The sequence below is a fragment of the Bombina bombina genome, chromosome 11 (assembly GCF_027579735.1).
Source record: "Bombina bombina isolate aBomBom1 chromosome 11, aBomBom1.pri, whole genome shotgun sequence".
In the NCBI taxonomy this organism is placed as follows: domain Eukaryota; kingdom Metazoa; phylum Chordata; class Amphibia; order Anura; family Bombinatoridae; genus Bombina; species Bombina bombina.
The window spans coordinates 124,570,658-124,593,428 of NC_069509.1; the positions used below are offsets into that span (position 1 = coordinate 124,570,658).

The following is a 22,771-nucleotide window of genomic DNA, read 5'->3' on the forward strand; positions in this document are numbered from 1 at the left end:
AAAAAAGGTGCAATCCACAAACTAAACGAACTAATCATAATAAGGTTATATTTTATGTCGTTATCTACGTGTTTGACTGTGTAATCATACTCATGTACTATTATCTTATGGCTTAACTATAACTGTTATCGGTGTTGCGATCTTATTTCACTTTAATTTTGTAAAATCTCAATAAAAACTACTTTAAAAAAAAAAAAAAAAAAAAAAAAGATTTCTACGTCAAGACTGTAGACTGAGTACCTATATACATACATACCTACAAACAATATCTAATCTTACAAAGTAGACACACATGGTAAAAAAGGAAGGCATAGTGTGAATTGCCTTAAAGTTTGCTGCACATTAAAATTACTGACCTCATGTAAATAAAAATAAAAGAAGTTTTATTGATTCAACGATATTACAACATTGAGATCAAAGCAATAGCGAGGAGATCACTATTTTCTTACAGCAAAGTAAGTTATTGCTAAGCTTTATCCACCAAGGCAACTGCAATGTCTATATATAAATGCTGATATTATTATTATTAGATTTCTAGACAGTTATTTTACAACCTAGAAACTTATACAAGAAAATAAAAAAGTTAGTGTATATTTACTGAACACATTTTACTTTTAGGTAGTATTATAAGCCCTCTGTAAACATCCATTTAACTAAAAAAAAAAAAAAAAAAAAAAAAAAAGTGTTTAAGTCGCTGGGTCTGTTTTCTCTAGAAAAAAAAAAAGGCGCTTGAGTGGTGACGATTACTTTATATAAATATATTCAATGCCCGTATACAGAAATGGCGGAAGCTGTTTATTCCAAGATAATTGTTTGTGGCAAGGTCACAATTTTAGGCTGGAGGAAAAAAAAAGAGATTTACTATCCAGCAACATAAACATTTTTTTCACTGTAAGAGCAATCAAATTGTAGAGCTCATTACCTAAGGAGATAGTAAATGGCCAATACCCAATATACATTTAAAAATTGTTTGGTTACATTTCTGGCTAAGAACAGAATTCAGGGATATGATTGATTGTGTTTAAATTGGTCACCCTTTTTTTAATGGGATTAATTTAAGATCAACTGAAGCTTTTATTTTAAGATTTATATAGGATGAACTCGATATACTTCTGCCTTTTTTTTTCCCTTCAACCTCATCTACTATGTTACATTAAATTAGTAGTTAGTGGGTGGTGGTGCCAATATATGTTTTTCTGACTGGTTTAAAAGATAAATAAATAAAAAACATGCACTTACTCATCGCCATCAGGACACATTCCTGTGGTTTCGTCATATTTTGTACAATAAACATCTGGACTATAGTTAAATGTCCCATCTCTTCTTCTTATAGGCCTACGGCGGCGCTGGTTCAAAAAATGCCAGTGAAAACAGGTGAATGGTCTGTGCTGAGTACATTTGTGCTGCAAAAATAGTGGGCACTGTTCGGTTCGAAATTCTTTGAGATACCTTAAAACAAGACAAACATATCTATCAGTGCATGTTAAAAAGTATGTATGGTTAAAAAAAAACCAAAAAAAAAAAAACACAAACACACGTTACATTAGGTTACCACTAGATTGTCATTGCAGGCTAGAACATAAAAAGTATCATGAGATATATTGCAACCCTCTGGCATCCATGCAATTGGCACATACCTACTTTTGTATATTAAAAGTTGTCAGACTTGAGATTTAAAGTGATGGTAAATCCTAGTCTTTGTGAAACGCTAGGATTTAACATTGGAACAAATATAAGGGACTTTCAGTCATGGAGTATAAAATATTTCATGCTGAAAGTACCGATATTTGTTTGAAGCGTTCGACGCATTGAGCTCCTCAGGCAGCCTACTGCCGAAGGCTATTTTGCTGTAAGGTGATGTTTCCAGCTCTTAGCAAATAGCCGTGCGGGCCAGAGGACACCAAGCCGGATAGCTAGCACAATTATTGCCTAAGAGGTGGAAACGTCGCCTCTCAGCAAAATAGTGTTCTGCCGTGGGCTGCCTGAGTAGCTCAGTACGGCGAACGCTTCAAAAAAATAAAGGTACTTTCAGCATGAAGTATTTTATACTAAATGGCTGAAAGTCCCCTTTATTTGTTCCAATGGTCAATCCTAGCGTTTCACAAACGCTAGGATTTACTATCAGTTTAAGGCTTCTGCATCTATAACCATTTTTTTTCAACCTGCACATTATAATGCAACCTTTAACAAATATACCACCGACATCAATAAAGCCATTCTTACATCTCACTCTTCTGTGTCTACTGCCCAGATTGTACTTGCGCTCTAAAGCAAGCCACACATACAATACAAGTTTAGTATTTATACATTTAGACCATGGGTAGAGGAAATATTTACTCAGTTATGCTATTTTCATATAGTGTATCAACTGAAGAAAAATTAAAAAAAAAAAAAAAAAAAAAAAAAAAAAAAGTGTATTTGGTTTCAAAATTAAACTCGTCTTGCAAGTTTACCTCCTGGCCCCAAAATGGGACAATGGCATTTAGTGTGTTAAAAGGACTAAAATATTACAACTATGAATTGAGATGCAAACAAATAAAAGAAATCCCTTTATTGGAAATTAACAATACTGCATGAAAACTAAGTCATTTGCCTTGAATACAGAGTAAATATGCACACATAGCTGACATAAAAGGCAAAATTAAGCAGAAATATGAGGAATGTGAGATTAACCACATAAAAATGTTGTCTAGGAATTCAGTCAAGTCTCCCTTTTATCATACTGCCCAGATCTGTATTCCTTGGAGTTGCAGGACAGTCTGTCTCTTAGGGCTCGATTTATCAAACATATTCTCCTTAATTTGCGCCTTAATTCACGCCGTCGTAATATATCTCCTATTTATCATTAAGAAATACTCCTAAAAATGTGCAAATACGACTGCAAAATTCTCGCACTTCAATGTCCCTCGCCTAGGCGCACATTTGCGCAAATTAAAGCTTTAAAACGCCCTTTTCAGGGTGTATATTCAAGAATACGACCTATTTCTCTCCAAAATAGATATTTATCATTATTTTGCGCCATTGGAGAGCCTAAAGTTCTCCTCCTAATACGACTACTAATGTTCTCCATGAAGAGATAGGAGAACATCTAATTTACTCCATATTTTCAGCGCAAGAAGATGGATTATTTCCTTATTTTGTCTGCAATTTCTTTAGCAAGGGGCCATGAAAATCGAAGAAATGAACAGATTTTGCCAATACGTAGACGGCAAAGAGTTCCACGAGTTTTTCTACCTCGTTGTGGACTACAGGCATTATCTGATTATCAGATAAAAAAAAGATTTCGCCTAAACAGGGAGAGCATACAAAATCTATATGTTCTAATACAGAATGATCTAGAGCCACAGACTAGAAGAACAAGGGCAATACCTGGAATGCTCAAGTTATTGGCAGTTTTGCATTTCCTAGCCACGGGCTCTTTTCAGGCTGTGTCCAGTGCAGTGGTTGGCATGAGTCAGCCTTCTTTTTGTAGACATTTGAGGACTGTGTTAAAAGCGATTTTGAAGCATCTAAATAAATTTATATATGTGCCAAGGAATGTACATGAATGGCACCAAGTAAAATCTGGTTTTTATCAAGTTGCCGGCATTCCAAATGTCCTAGGTGCAATTGATTGCACACATATTGCAATTAGACCACCAGCTTTAAGGGAGGAGCAATATCGAAATCGGAAACACTTCCACTCTCTCAATGTTCAAGCAGTATGTGACTCTAACCTTCGGTTTTGGGCAGTAAGATCAGGTTTTCCAGGGTCATGCCACGATTATCACATATTAAAGCAGTCTGCTTTATTTGCAGCATTTGAACGTGGAGAGATGCCACACGGTTGGCTATTAGGTGAATATTAAAATTTTTATATTTATTTATAAAATGTCATATTTTAACCTCATAAACCTGTTGTTACATGTCGCTAATTTGTAATTGTCTTATATTTTTGAAGGTGACAGCGGGTACCCCTGTAGGCCTTGGCTCTTGACACCTGTACCAATACCTCATACACGATCAGAAATCAAGTTCAACGAATCTCACAGGTCGACAAGGAGTGCTATTGAGCGTACATTCGGGGTACTGAAAATGAGATTTCGGGTGTTGGACCGTTCTGGTGGTGATCTACAATATTCCCCAGAGAAATGTAATGACATAATTCTGGTGTCATGCATAATGCACAATATTGCTATTTCCCAACTAAATATAGATGAGGTGTGTCTGGAGGATGTTCCAGAAGATGTTTATGTTCCTCATGAAATTGTCACAAGACATACCACAAGAGCTGGAGTGGAAAATCGTCTTGAAATTATTGAACGATTTTTTAGATGTAAGTCTACTTAATAAAATTGTATTAACATGTTAATATTGTTTGTTCTATATAATTAATTACATCTTTTTTTTTTTTTTCAGGAAATTTTATGATTGGATTCAAATACCTTGGTTTAATTTAATAATTAAAATTGATAGAATTGTGTATATATATATATATATATATATATATATATATATACATATATATATATATATATATATAATTTTATTTTTATATAAGAGAAATTACATAGTTTGATACCAAAGTTGTGTTGTGTTATTTATATATCTATATCTCTCTCTCTCTCTCTCTATATATATATATATATATATATATATATATATACATATATATATATATATATATAGAAATACATTTTTTTTTAATTAAAAATAGAATTTATATAGTTTATAACCAAAGTTGTGTTGTGTTATTTATACATATCTTTTTCTCTTTTTGAATAAAAAATGAATATTTTGAAACAAAAAAATGGTTCGTTATTTACTTTGAATAAATTTTTTTTATTTATTAATATTTATTAATATAAAAAACTTTATTAAACAACAAAAATTAACATCAAAACAGTGAACTCTAATAAACATTAACCAAGGCTATAAGTGCGTTAAATATTTTAGAACCCGTAACTTGAAGGTATATATGGAGAATAGAATTAGAAATCAGGATGTCGTCTATTCAAGAACTCTAACTTTTTCTGATAATACTCCTTTTGCACTGTTAATTGTTCTTGAAGTATATTATTTCTTTGTTTTTCCAATTCTATCATTTGTTTAAAAAATTCATTTTGTTCGTTTCTGAAAGACAATGCCATATCTGTTAATCTTTCAACCTCATTTGGTCTCTCCGGTTCATCTATCGGGCATTGTTCTGCATCCTCAATCTCTTCCTCACATTCTGATTCCTCTACATGTGGTGTTTCAACTTGTGTTGATGTTTGTCCCTCTATTTGTGTCTCATCATCATCATCCTCCTGACAAACTGTGTCAGTCACAAGTGGTTGTAATGTGATTTCTATTTCATCTATGAATGTAAAAAATAATTATTTTAAAAAATTAATAAAATTAATTAAATAAAAAAAAAAAAGGTCAATAATTACCATCAAATAATGTAATTGACGAATCTTGCATAGTTTGTAGTAATCCCATGACACCTGTAACAAAAATACATTGATATTCATATATATGTTTTTAAATTAAATATCTTTACATAAACAGAATTTTCATGGCGAAAAGTAAGAAACGTAGTAATACATATTCATTGTCCATTCTTTTCATTAATACAAATGATATTATCATTTTTGTAATATACTTGTACTTACTGGTAGTTTCTTCCCTGCATGGTATACCACATGAAGATGTTGTGGGTTGTTCACTAGTCAACTCAGACTCGGATGGTAGGTCCACCTGGGCATTTTCTAATTCATTTTCTAATGCCTGTTCATGTTCTTCTATAGTAGATATAAACAAATTAAAATTTAATTAAAATTAAATATTGAGAAAATGAATATACAAAATACATGTTAAAGAAATAGTGTAGTGTAAATTATTATTTCATTATTCTGATAGAGCATTGAATTTCAAAAAATGTTTATAATTCAATACTATTAAAATTTTTATATTTTCTTCTTTTTGGATTATCTCTCATTTCCCAAACAAAAAATCTAAGTTTAGAAGCGTGGCCATTTTTGGGTGTGACACCTGTTTAGCGCTTGCTGATTGGTTTCTTTTTAAATGTAGCCAGCCAATTAACAAGCGGTATCCAGGTCCTCATCCAAAAATGGTCCTGCTTCCAAGCTTACAAGCATACTTTGTTCAATACATATTAAAATAAAAAAAATAAAAAATATTCATATAAAAAAATTATTAACAGGGTATGCTCTGTCTGAATCTTGAAATATAAGTTAAGAATATATTATACTATTCGTTTAATAGCAATCAATTAGATATTTACCTCGAAAATCCATGGTATCTGATGGTACATCAAGTCCCACCACGACAGCATCCCCCATCCTGGCATACAGCATCTGTTCGTAGTCAAGCAGTTCAGCCCTATATGCGGGGCCTCCACCAGTTCCTTTTGATAACTGCTTTTCCTTGCATACTTTTCTTTTAATATTCTTACGAATATCATTCACCCGCTTCCGACAGGCCCTGACGTCTTTCGGAAAACTACCCTCTGCTGACACAGCACGACTAATTTGTTCCCAAATAGCCTTTTTTCTTTGAGGGTTGACAGATTTTGCTTGATATCCGATAATAATATCGTAATGTTCGATGACCACTTCAACTAGAATACAGTTCTGTCGATGACTAAACATCACACTTCGGCCACTTTTCGTTTTTCCAGCTAGTCCAGTAGCCATCGCAAATTTAGATCAAAAAATGGCGCTAATAAAAATAGTGTCTTCGTTAGAAGTCAGAATAAAGTAATGAACAATTATCACTAACAACTTTTGTTCCAGAACGTTACAGAAATGGGGCGTTATATGAATAGATTACTGAATAATTTAAATAAAATTAGTAACTGTAATTTGATTGCACAATTAGAATTTACTTTATTCCTATTGGTCAAATGTGTATTTTTTTCAAATTGATGTGTTTTTATTATTATATACATTCTTTTTTAAAATTCGAAACTATTTGTATGTATCAATTGGGGTAACAACGAACATAGCCCTAAAAATAAATTTAAACTAGGAAAACAAATGTATCGACTTTACAAATATCGTCACATTTATTGCGCATTGTAACAATTGCCAGTTATCTTCTATCGACTGTACCTTGTAACAACTTACATGTAATCTATATTGATACAAAAAGATGTAACTTGTTTAATATTTTTTCTTTAATATTGATAAATAATGAAGTTTCGACTCGATTACTTATTTCTTTTAAAAATAAATCATTTTTAAAATGGGTATATTTTAATGCGCACTAACAATAACAATTAGTTCCGTTATTGGGTGGAGTTTTATGGTTAGAGAGATACATACATACATTTGAAGATGAATCGTTCCAAGAAGTTTTCCATTGGTGAATTACTGATTATCACCTATACAATGGAAAAGTATTTTCCGAAAAAAAAGAAGGGGATATTCACATTGGAACAGGATAGAAGAAATCCAATTTTATCAGAGATGGTGCGACGGGTCAGACGTCTGTCTGGCCATAATAGGACTAGAAAACAGTGCCTGAAGCGTTATAATGATCTAATCCGGAGACAATCTAAATTAAGGACCCTAATAAGAAGCTATGTTATGAAATGTAAGTATTTATGTAATAGTTGTGTATCATTTTTTTAACTCTATTGTAATCTGTCATTAGTTGTTACTTTGTTTATCTTGAACTTTGTGCAGAAATATAATTGCAAATTTTGTATCCATTTTAGATTTATTGCGGTTTGTGAAACAGTATTAACAATGTAATTGTTTCAGTCTGATGTTGTACTGTACAATCGATTAACAATATAAATACAATTGTATTTCAATTTTTAACAGTCAAAAATAGAAAAAGGCCCCGTTATCTGCGCCCAATAAAATGGAATCCATCCAGTCCAGAAGCTGATTGTGATCCACTACCGACTGTTTTTCTGGAGTCTGAGGCTATAATGACAACAGGTATGAATATAGTTACTAAAATGTTTAATATTAAGATAACTCATCATTGATATTAACATTTATATGTTCAAAATTTTTACAAAAAGGGAAAAAGAAAAAAAGGCGACAACGTCGCAGAAGGCCAATGCCCATCATTGATGATGAATCTGACAATGAAGGTAGATTTCCTTAACATATATCTTACAAATAAATAAAATTATTCTATTTAATGACTATAATCATATTAATTATAGACATGATTGAAGAAGATACAGACCAAAATGCCATTGAAGATATAATTGTTGAAGAGGAAAATAATAATATGAATCAAGATTCACCAAATAGCGAGCAACAACAAGACACTAATATATGTAGGTTCATATGTCTATTCAGTCACTCCTTATATGTCATTATTTGTACTAAAATAGAACTTTTGTTTTAGTGAATAATTATTGAAAAGAGATATGGATTTCAATCAGCATTGTTCTATTACATAAGTATTCCTGTTATAATTATGTATGTCTTTCAGCTATTCAAGATGAAGGACAGAACCTTGAACATGAAGAAGAAATGCAATCTAATTCATCCAATGTAACGGAATTTTATGATTGGAGTGAGTTCTTTTGTATCATAACAATCTTTAGCTTTCACTATTGTGTGGAACAAAAGATGCATGTGCGTGTACACAGTATTATCAAGATGACATGCTTTTAAATAACAACAGAGGTGTAGATAAAACCTTCTAACAAGAGATTAGTCTTTTGTCTGTGTTTCTTGTTAGCATTAGTTAAAACACTATTGATCTTGTAATACTTTACTGAAATGTATTCAAGTCATGACATAACTATTTTTCTATTTCTCATTGGTATAGTGCCTGAAGATCAAGAAATAACTATAAACAAAAAAGAAATTTTGGATACCCTGCTGGAAGTTGAAAATAATTTGATGAGGACATACATAAAAGTGCAAAACTTAAGAGAAAAATATCAATCCTTTTAATTAGGAACAATAAAGAAAAAAATTATTTCTTTTCAGTTTTAAATAAAAAAAAATATTATGATATGAAAATAACTTTTATTTTGGTTTACAATAAATACATATATTTTTCAATTTAAAGGTGTGTGTGTGTTTATTTAATCTAAAAAAACCTATATTAATGCTGAGGGGGGAGGTGGATATAAATATAAGAGTTGGGTTAGATCAAAGGGTTGGGTTATATCTTTGAAATACATAAACTCATGTTTATATAAGTATTTCAAAAGTTAATACAAAGATATAATTTGTAATACAATTTTGAATGAGATCTTGATGTGCTTTCTTAAATAATATAAACATTGATACAACAAATAATAAAGTAGATATAAAAAAATTGTGTTATTTCAACATTAAATTTTAATCTTACCATTTAACTTAAGATTTATATGTGAGAGAATGTGATAATATGATCACAATTATTATATTCAAATTTTTAAAACATTGTTAGCGATTATCGTAAATATAAATAAATTTTGTGTTTATTGAAAAGCACACATCGAATTTGTAACATTGATAACTGAACAATACAAATTAAAAAGTAATCAATGAGAATTCACATTTATTTCTCATATGCGCTTTAATTTAAGACATTTTTAATAATAAATATGGCGCAAATATATGAATAACGGCGAGATTTATCAATATCACGCCACATCTCGCCTTTGGAAAGTAACGTAGAAATACGACCCCTTTTATGATAAATAATGGCGCACATGTGCGCCTATCGGATGGCGATATGCAGAGTACTTGACGGAGAACGGAACGGCGATCTTGAACAAAGTTTGATAAATCGAGCCCTTAAAGTGTAAAGTATCAGAAACAGAGTAAACCAGTGAAGTTCCTTAAATGTTATTTTAATAAATAATTTTATATTACCGAAGGTGACATCTACACTGATGATGTATTTCCAAACAGATGGTGACAGGCATGTCATATTTTACACATTTGCTGCTAAATCTGCAATCTTGCATATCTTTCAAAAAAACAATAACAGAATAAAGAAGCGATAACGTAATCGTTTTGTTGTTAAAGGAAATGAAAAAATATTTTTTATATATTTAAGAGGGGAAATCTGTCCAGGAATGAGACAGGCGCCGCGCGCAGTGTTATTCTAGACAGAATCTTGCGCGAAATGTGCGCGTAAGAAGCAGTTTGTAGAAAGAGATGTACGCTACGCAATCGGCGCATGGGCTTTGCAAATGGTGCTGGAAAGCAGAATACAAAAACTAGAGTTAAAAAAAAAAATTGTGTGTTATGCACCATTCTGTCTGGTGTCTAATAAAAGGGTGGCCCGGAGTCAGTAATAGCGGGATGTAAGGAATATATTTTCATGTAATAAAGGGATTACATGAGAATATACTGGTCCCCAGGAAGATTCCGCAATTATGCCAAAACCCCGCACTTACGTGTAGTGAGTAGGCTTCTCTGTCTGCGGGGAGCCACTCAGCGCCGTTTTCGAAACCGACGGCATTTTCAGTCAAAACAAAGGTGGGCGCATGCGCGGGAATCCGATAACCACTTACTCGTCACTCCTCCCTCAGTGCATCACTCAATACACAGCTAACAGACACTCCTTCCTCAGTACATCATTCAATACAGACCTACAGCCACTCCCCTCACAATATATCACACACAATACACACCTACAGGCACTCCCCTCACAATACACACCCACAGCCACTCCCCTCACACTATACACAGCTACAAGTACCCCTCCCTCAGTACTTCACTCACTGTCAATACAAAACCGTTACTCCCCCTTCCCTTATAGGACATCATTGTATATACACGACCGCCATAACCGAGCATCACTGACAGAACTACTGCCTGACAGAGTAATACTGACTCCTCCCTCATAGAGCATCACTGAATACACAGCCGCTCCTACAAACTCTCACCCCGCCTTCATTGCGTATGTCAACACCACATAATTGTTCCTCACATTTCGACCCTTACTCAAGCACGCTTTCTCGCGGTACATGCTCCCTTCAAACGTTAAATAAATAAATTACCCGTTAATATTACATATGTCCCCCTTGCTATATTCCTACCTCATATAGATCGCACACAAATGCAAGCTCCCTCTCATCTGCCAATCACTTAATGACTCCACCCTCACCACTGCTTTACTGTATACTACACAGACACACCCACAAAATGCCCCTTATTTAGTATACAATGCATACTTCCCTATACAACAACCACCCCTTATCATAGCGCATCCCTCCCTCTTCAGCCGTTCCTTCTCTTAGTGTATCCAGCAACGCCTCCACCGGGTGTTACAGCCAATCACGAACTCTCCCCTCTGCGAAAATGCGTGTATCCCTCCCTATGACCCAAACCCCCTGGTTTACTTACTGCATCACTCAGCCATACTTTCTCTTAGTGCATTCCTCCCTATACAACTACTTCTCTAAAAGTACATCCCCTCTTCAGCCACTCCTTCTCTTAGTACATCCCCCCTGCCTTTACAACTACTGAACTACTTCTCTTCTCAGCCACTCCTTTTCTTAGTGCATCCCTTCCTTCTCAGCCACTCCTTTTCTTAGTACATCCCCAATACAACTACTGTACTACTGTACTGTACTTCTCTTAGTGCCCTTCCTTCTTATCCACTCCTTTTCTTAGTACATCCCCCTATACAACTACTACTTCTCATAGTGCCTTTCCTTCTCAGCCACTCCTTTTCTTTGCACATCCCCAATACAACTATTACTTCTCTTAGTGCATTACCCCTATACAACTACTACTTCTCTTAGTGCATCACCCCTATACAACTACTACTTCTCTTAGTGCATCACCCCTATACAACTACTACTTCTCTTAGTGCCCTTCCTTCTCAGCCACTCCTTTTCGTTGTACATCCCCAATACAACTACTACTTCTCTTTAGTGCATCCCTCCTTATACAACTACTACTTCTCTTAGTGCATCAGCCCTATACAACTACTACTTATCTAAGTGCATTCTCTCTCCAGCCACTCCTCTTAGTACATCCCCCTATACATCTACTACTTCTCTTAGTGTACCCCTTCCTATTCAGACACTCCTTCTCTTACTACATCCCTTCCCTCCCTCTTCAGCCACTCCTCTTAGTACATCCCCCTATACAACTACTACTTCCAGTTCTCTTAGTGTACCCCTTCCTATTCAGACACTCCTTCTCTTACTACATATATTCCCTACCTCTTCAGCCACTCCTCTTAGGGCATCCTCCCTTTACAACTAATTCTCTTAGTGCATCTCTTCCTATGCAAATACTCCTATTTCTGCATTCTATTCAGCCACACTTCTTAGTGCGTCTCTCTCCCTATACAACTGCTTCTTAGTGCATCCCTCATTATAAAGCCATACTTCTTCCTCACTCATCAAAACTAGACAGCTGTCACACTCCTTCTACAAGAGAACTTCCTCCCTCGCTACAAAGCCAGACACCTCCCACAGAACACATATTCCTCGTCTCAGCACACCACCACCTCCCACAGAACACATATACCTCGTCTCAGCACACCACCTCCCACAGAACACATATTCATCGTCTCAGCACACCACCACCTCCCAGTCCCACAGAACACATATACCTCGTCCCAGCACACCACCTCCCACAGAACACATATACCTCGTCTCAGCACACCACCTCCCACAGAACACATATACCTCGTCTCAGCACACCACCTCCTACAGAACACATATACCTCGTCTCAGCACACCACCTCCCACAGAACACATATTCATCGTCTCAGCACACCACCACCTCCCAGTCCCACAGAACACATATACCTCGTCTCAGCACACCACCTCCCACAGAACACATATACCTCGTCTCAGCACACCACCTCCCACAGAACACATATACCTCGTCTCAGCACACCACCTCCCACAGAACACATATACCTCGTCTCAGCACACCACCTCCCACAGAACACATATACCTCGTCTCAGCACACCACCTCCCACAGAACACATATTCCTCGTCTCAGCACACCACCACCTCCCAGTCCCACAGAACACATATACCTCGTCTCAGCACACCACCTCCCACAGAACACATATTCCTCGTCTCAGCACACCACCTCCCACAGAACACATATACCTCGTCTCAGCACACCACCTCCCACAGAACACATATACCTCGTCTCAGCACACCACCTCCCACACATATTCATCGTCTCAGCACACCACCTCCCACACATATTCCTCGTCTCAGCACACCACCTCCCACACATATTCCTCGTCTCAGCACACCACCACCTCCCACAGAACACATATTCCTCGTCTCAGCACACCACCTCCCTCAGAACATATATTCCTCGTCTCAGCACACCACCTCCCACACATATTCCTCGTCTCAGCACACCACCTCCCACACATATTCCTCGTCTCAGCACACCACCTCCCACAGAACACATATTCCTCGTCTCAGCACACCACCTCCCACAGAACACATATTCCTCGTCTCAGCACACCACCTCCCACACATATTCCTCGTCTCAGCACACCACCTCCCACACATATTCCTCTTCTCAGCACACCACCTCCCACAGAACACATATTCCTCGTCTCAGCACACCACCTCCCACAGAACACATATTCCTCGTCTCAGCACACCACCTCCCACAGAACACATATTCCTCGTCTCAGCACACCACCTCCCAGTCCCACACATATTCCTCGTCTCAGCATACCACCTCCCACACATATTCCTCGTCTCAGCACACCACCTCCCACAGAACACATATTCCTCGTCTCAGCACACCACCTCCCACAGAACACATATACCTCGTCTCAGCACATCACCTCCCACAGAACACATATTCCTCGTCTCAGCACATCACCTCCCACAAATATTCCTCATCTCAGCACACCACCTCCCACAGTAATCTTGGTACACTTCATAACATTTTTGTAGTAATTTAACCATTAACCGCCACTTTCTCTCTCGCTTTCTCGCTTCTTTTATCCTCTATCTTTCCCTTTCTCTCTGTCTTTCCCTCTCTCTCTCTTCTTTCTCGTTTCATCTGCTCTCTACTCAACAAAACCCTCACTTCTTAGTCATGTCCTTCCTCAGATAATTTCAGTCATTACAACCCACCTCTTCATTACTTGCCCACAATCGTTTCTCTATCCCTTCATATTAATTCAGCTTTCCAAAGCATTTAAGTTTTTACCATTTTTATTTTTCCCACATAACTTATTCAACATTCCCACCACTTTTTTCTTTGTGCTATCGATATTCATAGCCAGTCTTCCTCAAAACATCAATCCACTTACACCATTGGCTTCCCTATAGTTCTCCAGTCTCTACCCATAATAATTTAAAACGAAGAGTATTATTACCAATGTCTTTTTGAGGACATTCATAATTGTGTAAAAATTGCCATTTTCTTACATGTCTAGAGCTCTACAAGAGAACACGGATAGGGGCTTTATTCACTATATAAATGCTAGGTAGAATGACTAAAGCAAAGATTAACCCAATGTTTATCTTAAAAATCAAATTGTTATTATTTTTAATATTAAAAAAAATATGTAAAGTTTTATGTCCCTAAAGCAGTGTAACAGTGTAGTGTTAAAGGGACACTGTACTGTAAATGTGTTTCAAAAGACTTATACTTACTGGAGAGTTGTTCCTTGATATATATTTTTGTATTTAAATAGTTGTTTTTGCTCATTAAAATCGTTACCTATTATTCTTAGTATTATACCCATTTAAGTGAGATGACCCTGCAGAAAGAGCAGACCTGCTAATATTAACTTTTTATATAGACAAATAAGTATACAAATGCTAATAACGACTGCAGGTTCAATGAGCAAAACCTGCTATTTCATATACAAAAACCTTTCTGTCTTCCACTCCCCACTGGGAGTTACTTATGCTGTTATCTCCTGTTTACATAGCTTATCTACAGATAATACAGAAGTATTCATATATTTAGTATAGGTGGTGATTTCAAAAGGCAAAAAGCTATTTCAAATGACAAAGTAAAGGTCAAAGAGCTGTTGGCAAACAATTTAAAGGGACAGTCTAGACCAGAATTGTTTTTGTTTAAAAAGATAGATGATCCCTTTATCACCCATTCCCTAGTTTTGGATAACCAACACTGTTATATAAGTACACTTTTTACCTCTGCAAACTGCCCCCTTATTTCAGTTCTTTTGACAGACATCCATTTTAGCCAATCAGAGCTGGCTCCCTGGAAGTCCACGTGCGTGAGCAAAGTGTTATCTATATGACACACATGAACTAACGCCCTCTAGTGGTGAAAAACTGTCAACAGAGGCGGCCTTCAAGGGCTTAGAAATTAGCATATGAACCTCCTTGGTTTAGCTTTCAACTAAGAATACCAAGAGAACCAAACAAAATTGGTGATAAAAGTAAATTGGAAAATTGTTTAAAATGACATTCTCTATCTGAATCATGAAAGTTTATTTTGGACTAGACTGTCCCTTTAATACACTCAAGAAGGTAAAATGGATGAAACCCAACATTTTTATGTTTCAGATAAAGAATATCATTTTAAACAACTTTGCAGTTAACTTTTATTATCAAATTGGTTTCATTCCATTGTTATCCTTTGTTCAAGAAGCAGCAACGCACTACTGAGAGCTAGCTGAACGCATCAGGTGAGCAAATGGCTCAGCAGTGCAATTTAGATAATATAAGTAAATTGAAAAGCTGTTTAAAGGGTCATAATAGTCAAAAAAATGACATGCTCTAAGACTTTAAACGCTGCACTACTGTGTGTTTAATCCCCGCAAAGGGGTTAAACACACAGTAGAAGTACCAATCTGGACTCGCAGAGCAGAAAATATCACTGATCGAATCAGCAGCACTAGTTGCACAACTCATATGTGTAACTTTTATTTTAAATAGATAAGACCAACACAGTTATATTAATGTAATTTTTTACTTATGGGATTAAGCCTCTGCAGACAGCCCCCTTATTTCAGTTCTTTTGACAGACTTGCGTTTTAGCCAATCAGTGCTAACTCCTATGTAACTCCACAGACATGAGCACAATGTTATCTATATGACACACATGAACTAACGCCCTCTAGTTGTGAAAAAACATGTCAAAATGCATTGAGATAAGAGGCGGCCTTCAAGGGCTAAGAAATTTGCATATGAGCCTCCTAGGTTTAGCTTTCAACTAAGAATACCAAAAGAACAAAGCAAATTTGATGATAAAAGTAAATTGGAAAGTTGTTTAAAATTGCATGCCCTATCTGTATCATTAAAGGGTTTTTTTTTTTTTTACAATGACTGTCCCTTTAAGCATTACAAATAAATAAATGTTATAGTAACCTACTAACCGCAGGGAAATTAGTTTAACAAAACTTTATCATTTTAAAGAGACATAGAAGGCAACAATACATTTTGTATGATTCAAATAGATCATATGATTTAATTAAATACATAAAATACATAAATACATTGAAATTAATTTAAATTATCATTTATATTTGTTCTCCAGTTATCCCTGTTTAAAATCATATGTTCACATCATAAGAAGCAGCAATGTACTACTGGGAGCTAGCTACTGATTGGTGGATACACACATTTGTATCATCATTGGCTCACCATATGTGTTTAGATAAGCTCTCAGTAGTGCATTGCTGCTTTAGAGCTGACTTTAACTATGTCTTTAACCCCTTTGCATAAGTTAAATGCAGTTATATGCAAGCAACCACAAAGCATAGAACTATATTTTTAAATTCATTTTTTTTTTTGTTGCACTTTAATGCCCATCTAAATAATTCTTTCCTTTTCAATATACACCAACAACCAGTTTATACACAATTTCTTTCATTAAAGGGACAGTCTAGTCAAAATTAAATTTTTATGATTCAGATAGGGCATGTAGTTTTAAACTACTTTCCAACTAAGTTTTATCATCAAATTTGCTTTGTTCTCTTGGCATTCTTACTTAAAATCTAAACCTAGGTGGGCTCATATGCTAAGTTATAAGCCCTTGAAGGCCGCCTCTTATCTGAATGCATTTGACAGTTTTTCACAGCTAGATGGCGATTGGTTTATGTGTGTCATATAGATAACATTGTGCTCACGCCTGTGGAGTTACTTATGAGAGTGCACTGATTGGCCAAAATGTAAGTCTGTCAGAAGAACTGAAATAATGGGGCAGGCTGCAGAGGCTTAGATACAAGATAATCACAGAGGTAAAAAGTTCATTAATATAACTATGTTGGTTATGCAAAATTGTGGAATTGGTAATAAAGGGATTATCTATATTTTTAAACAATACAAATTTTGGAGTAGACTGTTCCTTCAAAGGGACAGTTTACTGTAAAACTTGATTTCCCTTAAAGGGATATGGAACACAAATTGGTTTTTTTCATGATTCAGATAGAGCATGCAATTTTAAGCAACTTTCTTATTTACTCCTATTATCAAATTTTCTTCTTTCTCTTGGTATCTTAATTTGAAAAAGGTGGAATGACATTTACAATCAGTAAATGCTACCCAGGTGCTGATCCAAAAATGGTAAGCTTAGATTTCTGCTTTTCAAATAAAGATACCAAGAGAACAAAACACATTGATAATTGAGTAAATTAGAAAGTTTCTTAAAATTGCATGCTCTGTCTGAATTATGAACTTAAAAAAAATGGGTTTCATATCCCATTAATGGGTTTCCAATGCCTTGTTATACCAGATCCATAAGAGTATAAAATGAATGGGGAATTGTTCATTTAGGTTTATTTTAAATATGAACAAGCTGGTTTTGCTCTTTGAAACCACAACCCATTAACATGGGTTGAGGTTGCAGGGATATTGATTCTCCTTACATTATCACTCTTTATACACACATACACAGCTTCCTTATGTTATCTATGTTTGTATACTTAGAGAGAACAACTTAAAATAAACATTTGAGGACTTATCTCTATGACCCCCTACTGAGAGTGTAATTGATTCTCCTGGTTATGTTTACAAAGCTTTTCCACAGTGAATACTTAATGAAACACACACTCAAGTCAAAATAAACTTTTATGATTCAGATAGAGCATGTAGATTTAAGACACTTTATAATTTACTTCTATTATCAAAATTTGCACAGTCTTTTTATAGTCACACTTTCTGAGCATCTGATCCTACTGAGCATGTGCACAAGCTCACAGGGTATATGTACACTAGTCTGTGATTGGCTGATGTCTGTCACATGATACAGGGGGTGGAAAATGGGAGAAAAAATCAAATGTGTCAGAAAAAAATCTGTTTATTTGAAATTCATTGTCTTTTTATTATGCACTTGTTAATTATGTAATTATACTGCATTGAGTGGTCCTTTAAACACAGCACTTTCCTTTCATAATTTAGATAGAACATACAATTTTAAACAACCTTCCAATATACTTTTATTATCAAATTTGCTTTGTTTTTTGCTTGGTATCCTTTGTTGAAGAAGCAGCAATGCACTACTGGGATCTAGCTGAACACATAAGAAAGTCAATGACAACAGCCACAAATCCGCAGCAAGCCCCCAGTAAGGCTTTGCTGCTCCTGAGCCTACCTAGGTATTCTTTTCAATAAAGGATAGGAAGAGAACTAAGCACATTAGATAATAGACGTAAATTGGAAAGTTGTTTAAAATTGTATTCTCTATCTGAATCATGCAAAAAAACATCCCAGACTAGTATACGTATACCCTGTGAGCTTGTGCACATGTTCAGTTTGATTTGGTTCCCCAGAAAGTGTGCAAATAAATAGACTGTGCAAATTACAGCATTACAACTGCATGTTCTATCTGAATCATAAAAGTTTATTTTGACTTGAGTGTCCCTTTAAAGGGAGAGTTACACCAATTTTCATATAACTGCATGTAATAGACACTGCTCTAAAGAAGAAAATGCACAAACTGATATAAAAATCTAATATAAAACCTTTTAAACACTTACTTAGAAGCTCTCAATTTAGCACAATTGATTAGGTTAGGCTGGGACTCCCACTGAAAGGGGCTGAGAAAGCAGAAAAAGCAGACCCTCCCCCCCCCCTCTGCTGCACATGAAAAGAACCATTAGACAAACAAGAGCCAGCAGGAATCGGTATACATCTAACGTTTTGGGGCTTGGTTAGGAGTCTAAAAATCAGCACATTGTTATTTAAAAATAACCAATACTATACATTGTTACAAAAAAAACAGGTAATATATACTGTTTTTTTAGTTAGATTTTTGTTAATTTTATTCTGCAATTTTAATTTGTTAGTCTGGGTTTACCTTAAAGTGAATGTCAATTTTGATGAATTAGTGTCCGGTTTAATAATCCTATTAAAAACAAGGGCACTTTAATTCATCAAAATTGACATTTCACTTCTTTTCTTCAAAAACGTACCTTTTAATCCTTGCAGCCGCTCCAGCGATACCCCCGGCCGTCGGAAGCCTCTGCAGATGTCAGAAATGACAAACCTGGCTTCCTCCAATCACGGCTTCCCCCGGCCTGATGCAACGCTGTGATTGGAGGAAGCCGGATTCATCATTTTGGACCCGTGAAGACGGCTTGCGACGGGCGGAGGAAGTGCTGGAGCGGCTGCCAGGATTAAAAGGTAAGTTTTTGAAGAAAACGTGTGAAATGTTAATTTTGATTAATTAAAGTGCCCTTGTTTTCAATAGGATTATTAAAAACCGGGAACTAATTCATCAAAATTTACCTTCACTTTAAAGGGCCAGTATACACCAATTTTCATTTCACTGCATGTAATAGACACTACTATAAAGAATAATATGCACAGATACTGATATAAAAATCCAGTGTAAAACCTTTTAAAAACTTACTTAGAAGCTTCCAATTTAGCACTGTTAATGACAAAAGCAGGGACACCCACTGAAAGGGGCTGATAGCACAAGTAAGCTCATTTATACTTGTAGCTCTTAGCATTTCACTAGCCGTAGCTAAGCTCTCTTATTTTCTTTCCATAGTCAGCACATCCTATATGCAACTTTTATTACATAATGTTTTCTATTGGTGAATACTTTATACATTATTATTATTCTTTATTTATAAAGCACCAACAGATTTAACAAACAAATACAGGGGGAATTGGGAGCCCTGTTCCCGTGGGAACTTACAATCTAAATGGGTAGGAGGGTGAGAAACAGGAGGTGGGGACTGCAAAGTGTTAGATGAGGGCAACTATTAGGCAAGTGGAATTCATTAGTTACTGATTTGGGGAAAGGCTTCCCTGAATAAGAAGGTCTTTAGGGAGCGTTTAAAAGAGGAGAGGTTCTTTTGAATGTCTATCTCATTATCCAGCCAACTCTTTTCTTCCCCTTTTGTGTCTCCTAATGATATTACGCCCAAGCGATATCGGGTTTATCACAGCTGTTAGTGCATAACGGAAGGATCACTTGCATTACAAGTTGAAAGTAAATGTTAGCACATCAGCACAATCAAGATTTATGCTAGAATGATTACTACAACCTTAGAGCTCTGGTTAACTGTTTCACGAAACACAAAAGTGTCACAAATCACATCAAAAGTGCATTGGAGCCCTTTGCAGTTATGTAGATTAAAACATGTAAAATCATATTTTATAAAATGTTATACTGTGTATTTACTGTAAATATTTCACATTCCAATGTTCTTCACATAGGGGAATATGTTCTATGTATTTCAATATAGTCCTATATATATCTGTATATCTCTCTACCTATATATAATTATATATATATATATATATATATATATATATATATATATATATATATATATATATATATATATATATATATATATATATAAATATACAGGGAGTGCAGAATTATTAGGCAAGTTGTATTTTTGAGGATTAATTTTATTATTGAACAACAACCATGTTCTCAATGAACCCAAAAAACTCATTAATATCAAAGCTGAATAGTTTTGGAAGTAGTTTTTAGTTTGTTTTTAGTTATAGCTATTTTAGGGGGATATCTGTGTGTGCAGGTGACTATTACTGTGCATAATTATTAGGCAACTTAACAAAAAACAAATATATACCCATTTAAATTATTTATTTTTACCAGTGAAACCAATATAACATCTCAACATTCACAAATATACATTTCTGACATTCAAAAACAAAACAAAAACAAATCAGTGACCAATATAGCCACCTTTCTTTGCAAGGACACTCAAAAGCCTGCCATCCATGGATTCTGTCAGTGTTTTGATCTGTTCACCATCAACATTGCGGTCAGCAGCAACCACAGCCTCCCAGACACTGTTCAGAGAGGTGTACTGTTTTCCCTCCTTGTAAATCTCACATTTGATGATGGACCACAGGTTCTCAATGGGGTTCAGATCAGGTGAACAAGGAGGCCATGTCATTAGATTTTCTTCTTTTATACCCTTTTTTGCCAGCCACGCTGTGGAGTACTTGGACGCGTGTGATGGAGCATTGTCCTGCATGAAAATCATGTTTTTCTTGAAGGATGCAGACTTCTTCCTGTACCACTGCTTGAAGAAGGTGTCTTCCAGAAACTGGCAGTAGGACTGGGAGTTGAGCTTGACTCCATCCTCAACCCGAAAAGGCCCCACAAGCTCATCTGGCCCATCAAGACTCACTCTCATTTCATCAGTCCATAAAACCTTAGAAAAATCAGTCTTGAGATATTTCTTGGCCCAGTCTTGACGTTTCAGCTTGTGTGTCTTGTTCAGTGGTGGTCGTCTTTCAGCCTTTCTTACCTTGGCCATGTCTCTGAGTATTGCACACCTTGTGCTTTTGGGCACTCCAGTGATGTTGCAGCTCTGAAATATGGCCAAACTGGTGGCAAGTGGCATCTTGGCAGCTGCACGCTTGACTTTTCTCAGTTCATGGGCAGTTATTTTGCGCCTTGGTTTTTCCACACGCTTCTTGCGACCCTGTTGACTATTTTGAATGAAACGCTTGATTGTTCAATGATCACGCTTCAGAAGCTTTGCAATTTTAAGAGTGCTGCATCCCTCTGCAAGATATCTCACTATTTTTGACTTTTCTGAGCCTGTCAAGTCCTTCTTTTGACCCATTTTGCCAAAGGAAAGGAAGTTGCCTAATAATTATGCACACCTGATATAGGGTGTTGATGTCATTAGACCACACCCCTTCTCATTACAGAGATGCACATCACCTAATATGCTTAATTGGTAGTAGGCTTTCGAGCCTATACAGCTTGGAGTAAGACAACATGCATAAAGAGGATGATGTGGTCAAAATACTCATTTGCCTAATAATTCTGCACACAGTGTATACAGGGGTGGAAAAATATCACAACACTATGAGTTACTAGTCAGGGGTTAAAAGCTACTAACCAGAGCAAAAAGTTAGTAGTCCACTCAATGTTAACGATAGGAAAAAATCAAATTTCCAAGTTGACCACTGCAATTTCTAAGCCATCTGAGGATGGGGGAGACCCCAAAAACGTTAAAATTTCATGTTATGCTGACAACGGAGAGTGCCTCATTTCATTATTTCATATATATATATATATATATATATATATATATATATATATATATATACAGTTCTAATCAAAATTATTCAACCCCCCATTGCAAATCAAGTTTATTGTCAAAATTTACAGACTAGCGAAGGTCCTGAATGTTCCTAGAGACACCGTTGGGAGCATATTTCGCAAGTTCAAAGTTAAAGGAACAGTGGATACATTCCCTGTAGACTGTGAGCTCTCCGGAGCAGGGCCCTCTTCCTCCTGTACTAGATTTATTTCGTTTTGTTATGTTTTGTATTTTATCACAAATCTTTGTCATTGTATACCCCTATCATTGTACCCAGCGCTACGGAATTTGGCAGCGCTATACAAATAAATGATAATAATAATAATAAAACATTAT

General features: G+C 35.7%; 2 protein-coding genes and 1 long non-coding RNA gene across 6 annotated transcripts in view; 1 reads left to right on the forward strand and 2 right to left on the reverse strand.

Moving 5' to 3' along the window:
* UNKL (unk like zinc finger) overlaps positions 1 to 11,930 on the reverse strand; it is a 574,440-nt gene extending 562,510 nt beyond the window's left edge. The window contains exons 1-2 of one of the 4 annotated variants that reach the window (XM_053694592.1): positions 11,307 to 11,930; positions 1,240 to 1,449 (exon numbers count right to left, since the gene is read on the reverse strand). In XM_053694592.1, coding sequence (XP_053550567.1) covers positions 1,240 to 1,449; positions 11,307 to 11,311 — 215 coding nt within the window. In that variant the 5' untranslated portion in view covers positions 11,312 to 11,930. Of the gene's footprint in view, positions 1 to 1,239; positions 1,450 to 10,354; positions 10,979 to 10,999; positions 11,234 to 11,306 lie in introns of those variants that run through there. The other 3 variants (XM_053694591.1, XM_053694590.1, XM_053694593.1) reach the window with 3 other exon arrangements.
* Positions 5,193 to 5,837, reverse strand: LOC128641974 (uncharacterized). The gene is made up of 3 exons (XR_008399602.1): positions 5,637 to 5,837; positions 5,415 to 5,468; positions 5,193 to 5,338 (listed from the first exon to the last, which is right to left on the reverse strand). It is a non-coding gene; the product is annotated as an uncharacterized LOC128641974 (long non-coding RNA).
* Positions 11,931 to 12,198: 268 nt separating the features above from the next.
* LOC128641707 (uncharacterized) lies at positions 12,199 to 13,856 on the forward strand. The gene is made up of 2 exons (XM_053694238.1): positions 12,199 to 12,243; positions 12,351 to 13,856. The coding sequence occupies exons 1-2, from the start codon at positions 12,199 to 12,201 to the stop codon at positions 13,854 to 13,856; spliced, it is 1,551 nt and encodes a 516-aa protein (XP_053550213.1).
* The last annotated feature ends 8,915 nt before the right edge of the window (positions 13,857 to 22,771 follow it).